Consider the following 14,128-nt stretch of genomic DNA (forward strand, 5'->3'; position numbering starts at 1 on the left):
CCTTGTTGCTGCTGATGAAGAAGGAATTCAAGAGGAGCCTTTTGAACCAAAGACAGCCTTGCCTTCTGAGGAACAGGGGAAAGAGCATTCAACTGGAACCCATGTGGTAGCAGGTCAGATCTTCATTGACTCTGATGAACCAGTCTCACATTGAAGATGGAGAGTGTTTCAGAAGCCAAGAGGAGGAAAAGGAAAGAACTTTGGAGGAGTTAAATTCTCTAGAACTGTCATCCCTATTAAATAAGGATTTGGAAGAGGTAAAAGCACAAAAAGCAATTTTGACAGCCACTGGAGGAACTGCAGATGGTGAGCGATGCTACTTCCCCTTTATTTTTCTGGAGAAGGAATACTTAGAATGTACTGCAGATGGGAGGGAAGATGGTAGACTCTGATGTGCAACAACCTACAATGACAAGGCTTATCAAAAGTGGGGCTTCTGTGAAACTGAAGAAGAGTCTAATAAGAGAAAACAAATGCAAGAGGCAGAGGATGTTTACCAGACTGGAATGAAAATCCTTAATGAAAGCAGTAAAAAGGCCCAAAAGAAGCCTATCAGTATCTTATGAATCATACCACTCAACCTTCAAAGCTATTAATTTAAACTACAAACACACACACACACACACACACACAGAGAGAGAGAGAGAGAGAGAGAGAGAGAGAGAGAGAGAGAGAAAGAGAGAAAGGAAAAGAGAAAGAAAGAAATGGATAAATGGGTGACATAAGATTTAAACTTTTTGGGGAAACTAGATGACTAGGGCTTTTGTTTTCTCTAAAATGTTTTACGATATAAAATCATTACTCACTTTTCTATCAAGTGACCTATGCTAAATTTCTCATCAGAATAAAACTGCAAAAGACATGAGGTTTCCTTGAATGAAAGTACGGTACAGCCAAGAACAATGCTTCTACAATGCTATCAATTTTGGCTGCCTCAAAAAATTAAGACCAACTGTCCTAAGATGGCAATGCAAAGCGGAACTGCAAGCCCAACTAGGCCGGCCCACCTCCACTTACCATCACCCTGCCCACCTTGCTTGGTATTGGCCCATGATTTGGCAACAGGAGGTGCTTCTTGAGGAGCAGGAACTGGAGGCTTTGGCTGGGTCTGTGGCACTTCTGGCGGTCTGAAACCATAAGAAATGTGAAGAAGCAATCCTGTTAGCACAAATGTTTTAGCAGGGGTTGAAAGAGGATGTTACTTATAGAAGACAGAGAATTCAGACTCTTGGATCATTAAATCAAGTGTTTGCCATGGATCTTCCAAAGTGCTCTTGTGGCATATACCAAAACTTTATACCACTATGCTTAATGAGAATTTACAGTATGACCTTTAACTTACTTTTCTTCCTCGTGTTGCTCTTGTTTGGAAGCCCATCCTGTGCCATCCTTAGGCACAATGTTTATATTAGGATCATTGCCTTTGTTTTCTGCTTTAAGACTGGGGAGATTAGCAGGAGGGGGCATCCTTCGTGAAATGGCAACTTTTCCAAGACTCTGTAATCCATGGCGTGTTGTGACTGCATCAAGAAAAGACATTTTTAACTGCTGACTGTCACAGAAATGTACAGATTAATCAAAGAAATATGATTCTAAGTAGAACTTGGAAGATCTGCGAATTCATTGCTCCTAGATCCCAAGTTAGGATTGCTTGGGTATTTATTCTACGTGTACCCTGTCCTTCTATTGAGACAAATATGACTTCCATTGTTTCCATAAAATGGGTGCCTCTCATATCTCAACCAGGATGCTGTTCCACAGGAGAGGATGCATCAATAGAAAAAACAAGGGTACAGGCCAAAATATAAAAACACAGTATGTAGCAAACAAAGTACAATGAATGTATTCGTCACAATGTACCCGTTATTACAAGGCATACAATACATACAAGCAGTACTCCAAAAACATGGAAGTGAATACAGAGTTACAATTAATGATGTATTTTCTTATCTCCAATGCAAAGAAATTATTGAAAGTGATGGAGCAGCTGTAGTAATCAGGACTGCAGCCTGGTGATCCCAGTATCAAAGCGAACTGGCTCTAGCCCGTATACAGCAGAAGCTTCAACTTGTACCTGGTGTGGGACTTTGTTAACTTACAGGCTGAAGGATTTTTTCTCCACTCGTATTGGAGTACCACTTTGTATGTATCGTATGCCTTGTAATAGCGAGTGCATTGTGATGAATATATTCGTTGTACTTTGTTCGTTACATATTGTTTTTATATTTTGGCCTGAATCCTTTTTTTCTATTGGTGCATGCTTTCACACAGTGGGTTCCTTCATTTTGTTCCACAGGAGAGGGGCAGCCACACTGAAGACCCTGCTCTGAATGACTGTGGAGTGGGGCTTCTGATATTTTAGATGTGATTCCCGCCTTTTAGCTGTAATTCCTGAATTGCAGGTGGTTGGATGAGATAACCCTTCGGGTTGCTCCCATCTCTACAATTCTATGGTTCTATTTAAAAAGGTTCAAGCACACTAACAGCCTAATAAAAAAATAAAATTCAAAATGCACAAAACAATCATAGATGGCAGGCAACAAGTTGAGGATAAAATGCTAGGGAAGTTTGAAACAAGTACATTACTTAGCAGGCAAAATGCCTGCCAAAAGTGAAATACAGGCTCTTTAGGCTCACAGAAGGCCTAAAGAAAGAATGCAAGATAGGCCTCCCTCAATAGTGTGTTCAACAGTGGTAAACTAAACACATTATTTAGATTTATTTATTTGTTAAATTCATATCCTGCCTTCCTCCTCAAAGGGCATCCAGGACCCTCCAGAGCAGATCTGGAGGGGAAGAGACTCAGCAGTCCTTTTGCGCAAGTGGGTGGACATCATTGATATAACTCAAAATGGTAGCCAACTATAAACAGCTTATTAAATTTAGATGAGATACTTTAATAATGCAAACAAAGCTATCAGCAATGAGTATTTCTCAAACAGTAGCAGCTCATATTACTTTACATACCTGTAGCTTTCTGTGTTTCCAGAGTCTTTCCTTTATAAGTATTAAACAGACTAAGTGTTGCATACTTGGTTTTTCCATCCTTTGCTTTTGTGTTCTGTCCTGACTTTTCAGACATTTCAGTTCATTGAGCTAGAGGCTCCTTGATCACCCCCTCAAAATGAAAGGAAAACTCATTAGACAATAAATAAATAGACATGTTAACCAGTGAAAGTGACATAGCTTATTTGAGAAAAGAGGCATTCAGAAAGAAAGGTGCTGCTGCAAATGTCCCATGATGACATAGTTGTAGCTCTGCCTATTGTGTATTACAATGGATAATGTAACAGGATGGGCTCTCCTACCAGAGTATAGGAATACTTGGCTCAAGATACTGCCACAGCTCAGGCAGCGGTCAGATGAACTGTAACACTGCATTGAAACAATGCTGCTGGAAGACTGTTGTTGAGATGCTGACATGCATTCATCATTAAAACACTTTCACAATCCATGATACTGATTTTCCAGAAAATTTAGAACTAACTTTTTTTGTTCTGATTTCCCCCGAAAATTAGTTAGGATGTTAACATATTTAGTAAATTAAACTAAATCCAAAAAGTATGTCAGGTTAATTTTCCGTGTTGTGTTTCCTCAACAGCTAAAGGTATTTGACCTGAAGTATCTGAAAAGAAAAACAATTCAGTAAAACACTTTATGTGATTTAAATGTTATATTTAAATCGGGGTGGAAAGCTGGATCTGTCTCTCCACTGCCATGGACCAAATGTGAGAGATGAATTGGGACAGCCACTTGACATCACAATGACATCAGGTGACCCTATTTTGCCTGCATGTACAGGCAAATGAATTCACAGCCTGCAAAACTTTCAGCTGACTGTTGGGTCTCATGCAGCCCAAAGCAAAGTACGCCACGTGACCAGAAAATCAGCTGATAAGTTAGATCCTGTGGAACCCTTTTGCACAGGGTTTTGCAGGTGCTGCCAATAAGCTTGAAAAACTCCTTAGAGTTGAGCCATGTCTTTATCTGCCCCACATCTGACTTGTGGGCCAAATGGGAAGGCCTGGTAGGCATGTTAAAGAAACTGATCTTCAGTGGGCAAATTAAGGGAACTGATCATTCCTTGGGTATATTATACATGTCCTGTAGTCAAACGAATATGCAAGTTCCATGGACACAACTGAAACAACAATGTGTTGCTGAGGAAATACGGCATGTTTCCTGTTGCAGTTTGACTTCCACCAAAAACTACCACTACACAAATCTAATCTGCACAAGATCATATGGCTTGCTGCTCAGATGTACTAATGCTAACAACAGAGTCATCCCAAACTGCATTCTTAGCTAAGATCATGTCATGTCATGTTACATTTTCCACTGAATCGCTCTACTTCTATAATTTTTTGAAGAATAATATTAAATAAAGGAAATAGCAAACCTTATGGCTAGAATGACAAATATAAAATCAAAGCTGTAATTGCTGATCCCTAGGAAGTCAATATACTTATGCAAACAACTCTACAGGTATGCAAAAACTTGTTATGTTAACAGTTTTCAGTGTCTGCAAATCACATTAAAATCTAAATAAATAATGAAAGAGAAATGTATTCTATGAATTATGATACCTTAAAATATTTACAGGCATTTAAAAATAATTTAACTCTTTGAGTAACATCACGTACTTTGCTGATGTAATAAAAAAAAGTGTTCTGTTATTTTTGACTACTGAGAAAATCTTCTATTCTGTATACCGTATTTTTTGCCCTATAGGACGCACTTTTTCCCCTCCAAAAATGAAGGGGAAATGTGTGTGCGTCCTATGGGACGATGCAGGCTTTCGCTGAAGCCCGGAGAGCGAGAGGGGTTGGTGTGCACCGACCCCTTTTGCTCTCCAGGCTTCAGGCAGCTATCCGCAAGCCGTGGGAGAGCTGCACGAAGTCACGCAGCTCTCCCACGGCTTGTGGAGAGCTGCCTGTTCTGGGGGCTGGGGAAGCTCAGGCTTTCCCTGCCCCAGCCCCACGCCTGGGGGGGAAATAATTCCCCCCCCCTTTATTTCCCCCCCAAAAAACTAGGTGCACCCTATGGGCTGAAAAATACGGTAAATATTTGAAAAGTTAACACCTCATAACAATACTTTTAGAAGGTTTGTTTACTAAATATAAATTAAACATACTAAATCAGAACTCTGTTAACTTAAGGGAGTCAAAAAATTACTGGAAAAAATCCAATTCAAAGTTTCTAAAAAAAACAACAACTAACATCGCTTGCTGAAATATTGCTTCCATATTCCTTCTTTTGTTTTCTACAACATTTTTCTCAGTAAACCATCACATACATCTATAGACTGTGCAGCCTATATGTAGTCAATCAAACAGGATTTTCACTTTTTGTAATACAATTATGCTCCAAGTACAGTATGATCACATCTTACATTGGGGTTTGCTGGCAGTAGTATTCGCTCACAAGCAGGCTAGCCACCACATTCTATACTAGCTGCATATGACATCTGTGATGTTGTGAAGGTCCAACACTTAAAAAAAAAAAATAGCCCCCCTTTTCTGATTCCAATAATGCAAAAAAGGCCACAGCTGTATATGGTATGCAGAGTCAACTGTTACATGGTTTCAAGTGGTATGTAATCACAAACTAAAAAGGAGATGTAACAGTTCTGACTATCAATATATGCCAGATTACAAATGGCATATGTCAGCATCTGCTGAATCATTCATACTCTCATCAAAGCATAGGAAAATGAAAGAAATAGGTTTCCACATCTGCCAGTATACCTGGCTTGAGGTCAAGAGGATTACCAGGATGATGGTCAAAAAATGGTAAAAATTTATTTTTTAAACCAGCCAGGGGAATCCAGTTACTGACAGCTCAACACATTAACATTTCCAGTTTAAAAAAATGTTCTATCAATATAAAGTCGTACCTTGGTTCTTAAACACAATGCGTTCCGGGAGTCCGGTAGACTCTTGGAACCATTCGAAAACCAAGGCGTGGCTTCCGATTGGCTGCAGGAGTGACCTGCAGCCAACTGGAAGCCGCGCTGGATGTTCAGCTTCCGAAAATCATTCAAAAATCAGAACACTCACTTCTGGGTTTCGATTGCTCTGGACCGATTTGTTTGGGAGCAAAGATGATTGAGATCCAAGGCATGACTGTATACCACATTGCAATGAATTACAGTTAGTTCTCTTGTCTTTCAGGCAGCTCAGAAAACCAAGTAGAAAGACAACACAGCCAGTAAACCTTGGTGCATTTGCCAGACCGATGACGGATGTGGAATTCTGTTCTCTAAGGAAGGGAAGAGCTAGCAACCTCATGGCATTCCCTGGCTAAGGAATAGTGAGGCTAGCAGTGCCTACTGGTTCATCTCTTCCACTAGCGGAAGGTGGGGGACTGAAATTGGAAGTTTCCTTTTGAGATAAACTACGGTTTGTTGGGTTCAGACAACATGACATGGTAAATAAAAATTTCTCTTAAATAATAACTAGATAAATATTAAATCATTTGGATATAAATTATGTAGCTGATTGACTCCAGCTATAAAAGCTGAGGCTGCTGAACAGGCTCTTGGACTGGGGTATTGTTTGGAGGGGTGTTTGGCTGTTATTGATATTATTTTCTATCTTTATACAGTCAATCCTTGGTTTTCAAACGTCACAGCTGCTGAACGTTTCAGAAGCTGAAAACTCTGAAGTGAATGCTTCCATTTTCGTACACGCCTCGGAAGTCAAACAGCTTCCACAGCGCATTTTTCCATTTTCACCATTCACTTTGATGACAGCCCTTTGATTTTCTGTTTTCAAACGTTTTGCAAGTTGAACAGACTTCCAGAAATGATTACATTTGAAAACCAAGGTTCCGCTGTATTTAGAAATATGTGGAAAGTGTTCAATTTTGTTGTGTACTTTTTGTTGTGTTTTATTTATTGTTTACGGCTTTATTGTAATTATGCAAATCTTTCCATGTAAATAAAATGCTGATAAAATACATTTCTAGTTTCCCAACTAACATCAGATCTTATTCCTATTGGTCATTGGAATTTCATTTTTGTTTGCCATTTTCTTTTGTGATGCTTTGACTACACCATGGTAGAGTGAAGCAACATTGGAAATTTGACAAAACTGTGCTGTGTGCAGGTTCCTATAATCCCATGCCTGGCCTCAGAAACTGTGAGAGCTGCAGGCCAGACTAACCCTATATGAGGATATTTTAAAGACATTCCCTCCAGTGTTTGAAATTAGCCAGGCACATTTTGCAGGCCACTTGCAACCAAGTGAAGATGTCTGGGAGCCAAGGTGGTGCCTGACATCTCCATCTGGAGGTGCATGCATGGGGATCACTTTATCCCTGGATAAAGTGACTTTTCTTCTTTAAGTTCTCAGAATTCTTAACATAGCTCAATGTTATCATCTGAACTACCCAAATGTTTAACTGATAATCTATCACAATCAGTCCATCATTTGAAAAATAAGACTTGCCCAAAAAAAGGGAACTAGACATTCCGTTTGGGAGACTGTAACTTTGGTTTAAGGAGCCATTTGACCCCTAGATTGTATATCTGAGTTTCTAACACTGATTCCCTCTACAGTGGTACCTCAGGTTACATACGCTTCAGGTTACATACGCTTCCGGTTACAGACTCCGCTAACCCAGAAATAGTTCTTCAGGTTAAGAACTTTGCTTCAGGATGAGAACAGAAATCGTGCTCCGGTGGCACGACAGCAGCAGGAGGCCCCATTAGCTAAAGTGGTGCTTCAGGTTAAGAACAGTTTCAGGTTAAGTACGGACCTCAGGAACGAATTAAGTACTTAACCCGAGGTACCACTGTATAGGTAAAAAAAGAAAATATGCAAAATGTGACATCATAATAATATGTGACAAAGATGTAGGCTTTTGATGTAAGAATGAAATAACAGTATTAATAATAATATTCTTATGTAGTTTTGAATTAACATGGTCAGATGCAAAACATTGTTTTGCAAAAATATGAATAATATAAATGGATAAGTCCATTTAAATCTATCATTTGAGTTCGTTTCCTTTCCTAATGATTTAAATCAGGCACATCCAACTCCCAAGAGACTGTGATCTACTCCCAGTATAAAAAAAACTGGCAGTGATCTACCCATTGTCATTGGAGGAAGGTGGAGTTTGTGTGGGGTGGGTGGGTGGAAAGGAAGGATTGCCCAAAGTTGGGGGATTGCCCAGGGGAGGATTTCCCAGAGGATTTGGGAGCTGGGGGCACTGTTATGCAGTGGTTCCACTCCTTTCTCCTGGGTCGTGTCCAGAGAGTGGTGTTGGAGGAGTGTTCAGACCTCTGGGCTCTCAGTTGTGGGGTGCTTCAGGGCTCTGTCCTCTCCCTCATGCTTTTCAACATCTTTATGAAGCCATTGTGATAGATCACCAAGAGGTTTGGGCTGGGTGTTCACCAGTATGCGGATGATACCCAGCACTACCTCTCCTTTAAATTGGAACCAGTGAAGGCAGTGAAGGTCCTGTGTGAGTGTCTGGTGGTGGTTGGAGGATGGGTGGCTGCTAATAGACTGAGGTTGAATCCTGACAAGATAGAAGTACAGTGGTACCTCTGGTTAAGAACGTAATTTGTTCTGTAGGTCTGTTCTTAACCTGAAGTACCACTTTAGCTAATGGGGCCTCCCGCTGCCGCCACACAATTTCTGTTCTCATCCTGAAGCAAAGTTCTTAACCTGAGGTACTATTTCTGGGTTAGCGGAGTCTGTAACCTGAAGCGTCTGTAACCCAAGGTATCACTGTACTGTTGTACTGTTATAGAGGGACAGGGGGCGGACAGGTGTGGACTCCCTGTCTTGAATGGGTAACTGTGCCCCTGAAGGACCAGGTGCGCAGCTTGCAAGTCATTTTGGACTCATCCATGGAGGCACATGTCAATTCTGTGTCCAGGGAAAATACCAGCTTCATCTGGTACGCCAACTGAGACCCTACCTGCCCGTGCACCGTCATGCCAGAGTGGTGCATGCTCTGGTTATCTCCTGCTTGGACTACTAAAATGCGCTCTATGTCACCTTTGAAGGTGACTTGGAAACTACAATTAATCCAGAATGTAGCAGGAAGACTGGTGACTGGGAGCAGCCGCTGGGACCATACAACACTGCTCTTAAAGGATCTACATTGGCTCCCAGTTGGTGCTGACTTTTAAAGCCCTAAACCATGGGTAGGCAAACTAAGGGCCGAGATTTATCACCTTATAAATCCGGCCCATGGACGGTCTGGGAATCAGCGTGTTTTTACATGAGTAGAATGTGTGATTTAAAATGCATGAAGTCAGTGACAAGGGGAGTGACAGGGTCCCAATGACCACAATATCCAGCTTGGCCAGCAAAGCAAGTAAAAATTTGTTGCAGGAACACCATTAGGACATATTTTAAGCTAATACAAGATGGTTTAAAGAGGCTAGGATGGTGGCTGTTTATATCAAGCAATGGGACTTATCTCTCCCCCCCCCCCAAGTTTTTCCTCTTCCTCACCAATTTCATACTGATGTCATACAGACTAGGCTTAAACAGCCTTCCTCTCCTTAAACAACACCAAATGTGTGGTAGCCAAACAATGGCAATACAACCATAGCCTCTCTTAGGGAAGATGCCCCAACTTTAATATATGACAATGATTACCAACCCGCAAATGTCAATAACTAATTTGTACCAATTCTTGTGTCTTCAAGATGCTAGAAATATTGCAAACATGTGAACCAATGAGTAAGTTTATATTTTCTCAGCACAATGACTCCAGTGAAGAACTCCATGTTTAGGAAGGCTGGTAGGAGAGTCGGTAACTGTGAATTGGAGGCCACTGAGGTGCTATCCTCAGATGGCAAAGAAATCACTTTTTCTTCCCCAATCAACCCCCCTTCTCACATACACTGGCATCCACCATCTCATGGTCCTGGGACCAAATAACTTGAAGGTGTACCTTTCTCCATGCAGCCCAACCAACACTTTAGAGTGCAGTTGAGGGTGAAAGTGGGAGAGAGGCCTTTCTCTACCTCTGATGGACCTCCCTTGAGTGGGAGATCAGGCAGCCCTTCCTTAGCCACGTTTCAGCAAATTCTGAAGGCATTCGTATTTGTCTAGGCCTCTGGAAGCGGAAGGTACTTTTAGGCATTACCGGTTTTATTGCTGACATTTTAATTACCAGATACGGTTTTCATCAGGTTTTATAGACTGCTAGCCGCCCTGAAGAACCCTTCAGGGGGTCGGCTGGGATGGAGATTTTTTTTTAAGAAACCAACAAACACAACCAGCCAGCTAAATGTATCCCCGAGGGGGCTGCTGCAAAACCTCACCCTGCCTGACGAAACGAATTAAATCGGGCGGTGGTGGTGCATCCCCAAGCAATAAAGGATCCGCAGCAGCCTAGGCCTGGATTAGTCAGGAGAAAGTTACTCATTTTCCCTCTCCCAGGGAAGGAATCTGGGGAAGAGGAGGAGGGCGAGGGGAAAGGGACGCGCCGGAAGCTTCCGCGTGAAAAGGGAAAAGGGAAGCGGGGACGAAAGAATGGCGCCGGAAAGCCTTCAAAGTGGGAAAGGGCAGGATGCGCAAGAGACGGGGAAATAAAATAAGGCCGCGTCCCCAATTCCTCCGCGCTCGTCTCCGCCCCCCCCCCGCGCCCCCTCTCCTCGTTCCTCCGCCACCAAGCGCAGCAGCATCCCTGCCCCATTCAGAAGCGGGGGGAGGAGGAGGAGGAGGAGGCCGGAGCCGCTCCTCTTTCTCTCACTCCGGCCCGCCGGCCTCGCCTCAGGCCCCGCAACTGGCCCCTCATGCGGCGGCGGCCTCCCCGCGCCGGGTGCGGGAGGGCGAAGCCTCCCACGGCCGCCGGCTTGACGCGCCCGCTCCTCCCCGGCGTCGCCCTCCGTCCCCGCGCTCCCTCCCCGCCTCCCGTTAGCTCCGCGCGGAGCCGCCTCGGGCGCGCACTCACCGAGGCCGAAGCAAGCGCCTGCCGTCGCCTCCACACACAGCGGGGCCAAGATGGCGGGCGGGTAGCCAAGCCGGCGGCGCCTCGCGAGCGTCTGACCTCACCGCGCACGCACGCACGCGGCGGCCAGCCCCACGTGACCCTGGGGCTTCGGCGCTCTGGCCGACGCCTGCCTTCCCTTGCCGACGCCAGAGCTGGGAGTGCGGCGGCGCCACCTACGGGGCGCCTCGGGAACGGCAGCGGGGCCGCGCCTTGCCTCTAAACAGGAGTTCTCAGGTTGCTACAAGGCGGATCCAAGAGGTTTCCATCATTGTGGACCTCTCAGCTGCACCTGAGGCAGCTTGAAAAGTAAGGGCAAGGAGGTGGTGCTGGATATGGGTCATGAGGAATAAGGGAGAAAGAATACAGAAGAAGATCTATTGGAAAACAGTAGAAATTAGTTACTTCCAGCTTTCCCCTGTGCCCTGCTCCCTGCCTGTTGAGGAGAAGAGTGTCGGAGCAGTATGTGTGGAGTTCACATATGGCAAAGGGAATACTATCAGGACACAAGAGAGCTGGTTGTGTTAAAAGAATGCCAAGGTGTCATAAATGAAATGAATGTTCATAAGTGCACATACATAAGTACATCCTGAAGCCATCATGACTCTCCATCATGACTCTCAGATGAATAGGGGAGATCTGGGACAATGGATTCAAGAACTAAGGTATTTACTATTTCAAAAGAATGACCCAGACAGACCAGGATAAGGTGATCAGCAAGCATTATCAGGTATCTTGACAGGCAGGAGGGAAGCCACTCTTTCACATTTCTGTTGTAGACCTCCTCTTTCTGTGATGCTGGTATGATGCTTGTAAGGTGGCTATTGGTGGGGGGGAGGCAATTTCTTACATACTTTTTCTGGGTCCTCACCTCCATGCAAGACGGGAAGGGGGAAGGACTCTGTTGCAACAGAAAAATAAAGACTTGACTTGCTTTGACTGGTTCCTGCCTCCATGAATTCTTCTTTGACCAGTAATGGACTTAAGGGACACAGAGTCCCTTGGTGGGGAGTTGGGTTGTAAAAGCCAAAGCCAAATTTTCCTTATCAGTTTCTGCAGTTACATATAACAAGATGTGTACCCTCACTCTTCCTTACTTGTGTGGTGTGGAGTGATCTGGGATGTGGTTTTGGTGTTGAGTGTTTGATATGGTGAGGATTCTACATGGCGAAGTGTTAGCAACATGCTCAAGCTCCTAGGAGTGCTATGATGCTGTGTCCTAGTGCCCCCTTTATGTCCTCTGCCCTTTCTTTATAACTTCCCATCACAAGTTTCCACTTGTGATCTCTAGATGTGCATGAGAGATATGAACGCAGACAACCCAGCCTATTTTGGGTGTTAAGTTCTTCCTCTTCTTTATAGACTCTGGCTGCGAGTATGCTTTGTTAAGGTTTTGATTTACAACATATCCTATGCTCTGTCACAGTGGCATGAGAGGGATGAATGCCAGGGTAGGGACACCTGTTATATATTTATATATTTATTGCAGTCTGCAGAAAGCATAAAATGGTCCAGAGGAATTCTCCAAATTATGGACCCCAAATACAAAATTGAAGACACTTTTATAACATTCTCTTTACATGATTAGCTCGTGAACGATCTTTTCCAAGGACAGCGGCATAGCAACCCCCGCTGGCATCTGGGGAGGACCAGCATTTTGGGGAACACCCCGTGGCTTTGCCCATGTGCAGCACCCAAGAAGCCCAACAACCACCGTGCAGCCCTGCCCCCACCTAGCTGCATGGACAGCTGGTGAACACCTTGTGCTTACTTTTCACTGGGCTACAAAAATGTGCTTCTACCTATTTTTGTTGTTGTTTAGTCGTTTAGTCGTGTCCAACTCTTTGTGACCCCCTGGACCAGAGCACGCCAGGCACTTCCGTCTTCCACTGCCTTCCGCAGTTTGGTCAAACTCATGCTGGTAGCTTCGAGAACGCTGTCCCACCATCTCGCCCTCTGTCGTCCCCTTCTTCTTGTGCCCTCCATGTTTCCCAACATCAGGGTCTTTTCCAGGGAGTCTTCTCTTCTCATGAGGTGGCCAAAGTATTGGAGCCTCAGCTTCACGATCTGTCCTTCCAGTGAGCACTCAGGGCTGATTTCCTTAAGAATGGATACGTTTGATCTTCTTGCAGTCCATGGGACTCTAAGAGTCTCCTCCAACAGCATAATTCAAAAGCATCAATTCTTCGGCGATCAGCCTTCTTTATGGTCCAGCTTTCACTTCCATACGTCACTATTGGGAAAAAGATAGCTTTAACTATACGGACCTTTGTTGGCAAGGTGATGTCTCTGCTTTTTAAGATGCTCTCTAGGTTTGTCCTTGCTTTTCTCCCAAGAAGCAGGCATCTTTTAATTCCATGACTGCTGTCACCATCTGCAATGATCATGGAGCCCAAGAAAGTAAAATCTCTCACTGCCTCCATTTCTTCCCCTTCTATTTGCCAGGAGGTGATGGGACCAGTGGCCATGATCTTCATTTTTTTGATGTTGAGCTTCAGACCATATTTTGCGCTCTCCTCTTCCACCCTTTTCACTCTTTCTATAACAACACATAATTCTATAACAACACATAATTTTAAAATGAAGTTATAAATCCATCCATTCTTCTGTCTCCTGCAAAGTGTTGCATTTTGGGTAGTCTGTTACATGAAGCGGTCAGTCTGAGTGATTGTTCTTTGGAACATTAGTCTCTTCAAGGCCACTTTGTCTTTCTGCTATGCAAAGCTGATAAGAGAGGCTCTGCTTGCTAGCAAAATACAAAAATGCATCTTCTATTCATAGGTAGGGGTGCATGGAGAAGAGAAAAATGGTTTAAACTTCCAAATCTGTGTTTTTGACTCTACAGTGTAAGAACACAAACGGGAATGCAATCCTTCCCTTATTCAATTGACAGAGATTATCTGATTGATACTGGACATTTTTGGCTTTGGGACTTAATGAGCATTATGTTAAGTGTGTAAAACAATGGCATTAAAAAGCTCTGGTTAGCTAGGTATCTGCTTTTATACAGGACAATGACACAGACACTTTGTGGTTGTTACTGTGAGAAGATGTTTATGCAGACTCAGCACTTAGCAGGCTGTGTATCAGAAACATGGCTTTGACAGAGGGTGAGAGCATAGGGGTGCGTTCTACAGGTTCTGACATACTTCCTGGGCCAGGTCAT

At 43.6% G+C, this 14,128-nt stretch overlaps 1 protein-coding gene across 40 annotated transcripts in view; it reads right to left on the minus strand.

The window, feature by feature from the left end:
• PRRC2C (proline rich coiled-coil 2C) overlaps positions 1-11,044 on the minus strand; it is an 83,637-nt gene extending 72,593 nt beyond the window's left edge. For 38 of the 40 annotated variants that reach the window (XM_083743709.1, XM_083743705.1, XM_083743707.1 and 35 more), the window contains exons 1-4: positions 10,927-11,044; positions 2,968-3,118; positions 1,343-1,520; positions 1,018-1,127 (exon numbers count right to left, since the gene is read on the minus strand). In XM_083743709.1, the coding sequence (XP_083599835.1) occupies positions 1,018-1,127; positions 1,343-1,520; positions 2,968-3,082 (403 nt within the window). In that variant the 5' untranslated portion in view covers positions 3,083-3,118; positions 10,927-11,044. Of the gene's footprint in view, positions 1-1,017; positions 1,128-1,342; positions 1,521-2,967; positions 4,705-5,058; positions 7,556-7,798; positions 9,268-10,926 lie in introns of those variants that run through there. The other 2 variants (XM_083743686.1, XM_083743708.1) reach the window with 2 other exon arrangements.
• Between the last annotated feature and the right edge of the window lie 3,084 nt (positions 11,045-14,128).

Source organism: Podarcis gaigeae (assembly GCF_964106915.1).
Source record: "Podarcis gaigeae genome assembly, chromosome: 6".
Lineage (NCBI taxonomy): Eukaryota > Metazoa > Chordata > Lepidosauria > Squamata > Lacertidae > Podarcis > Podarcis gaigeae.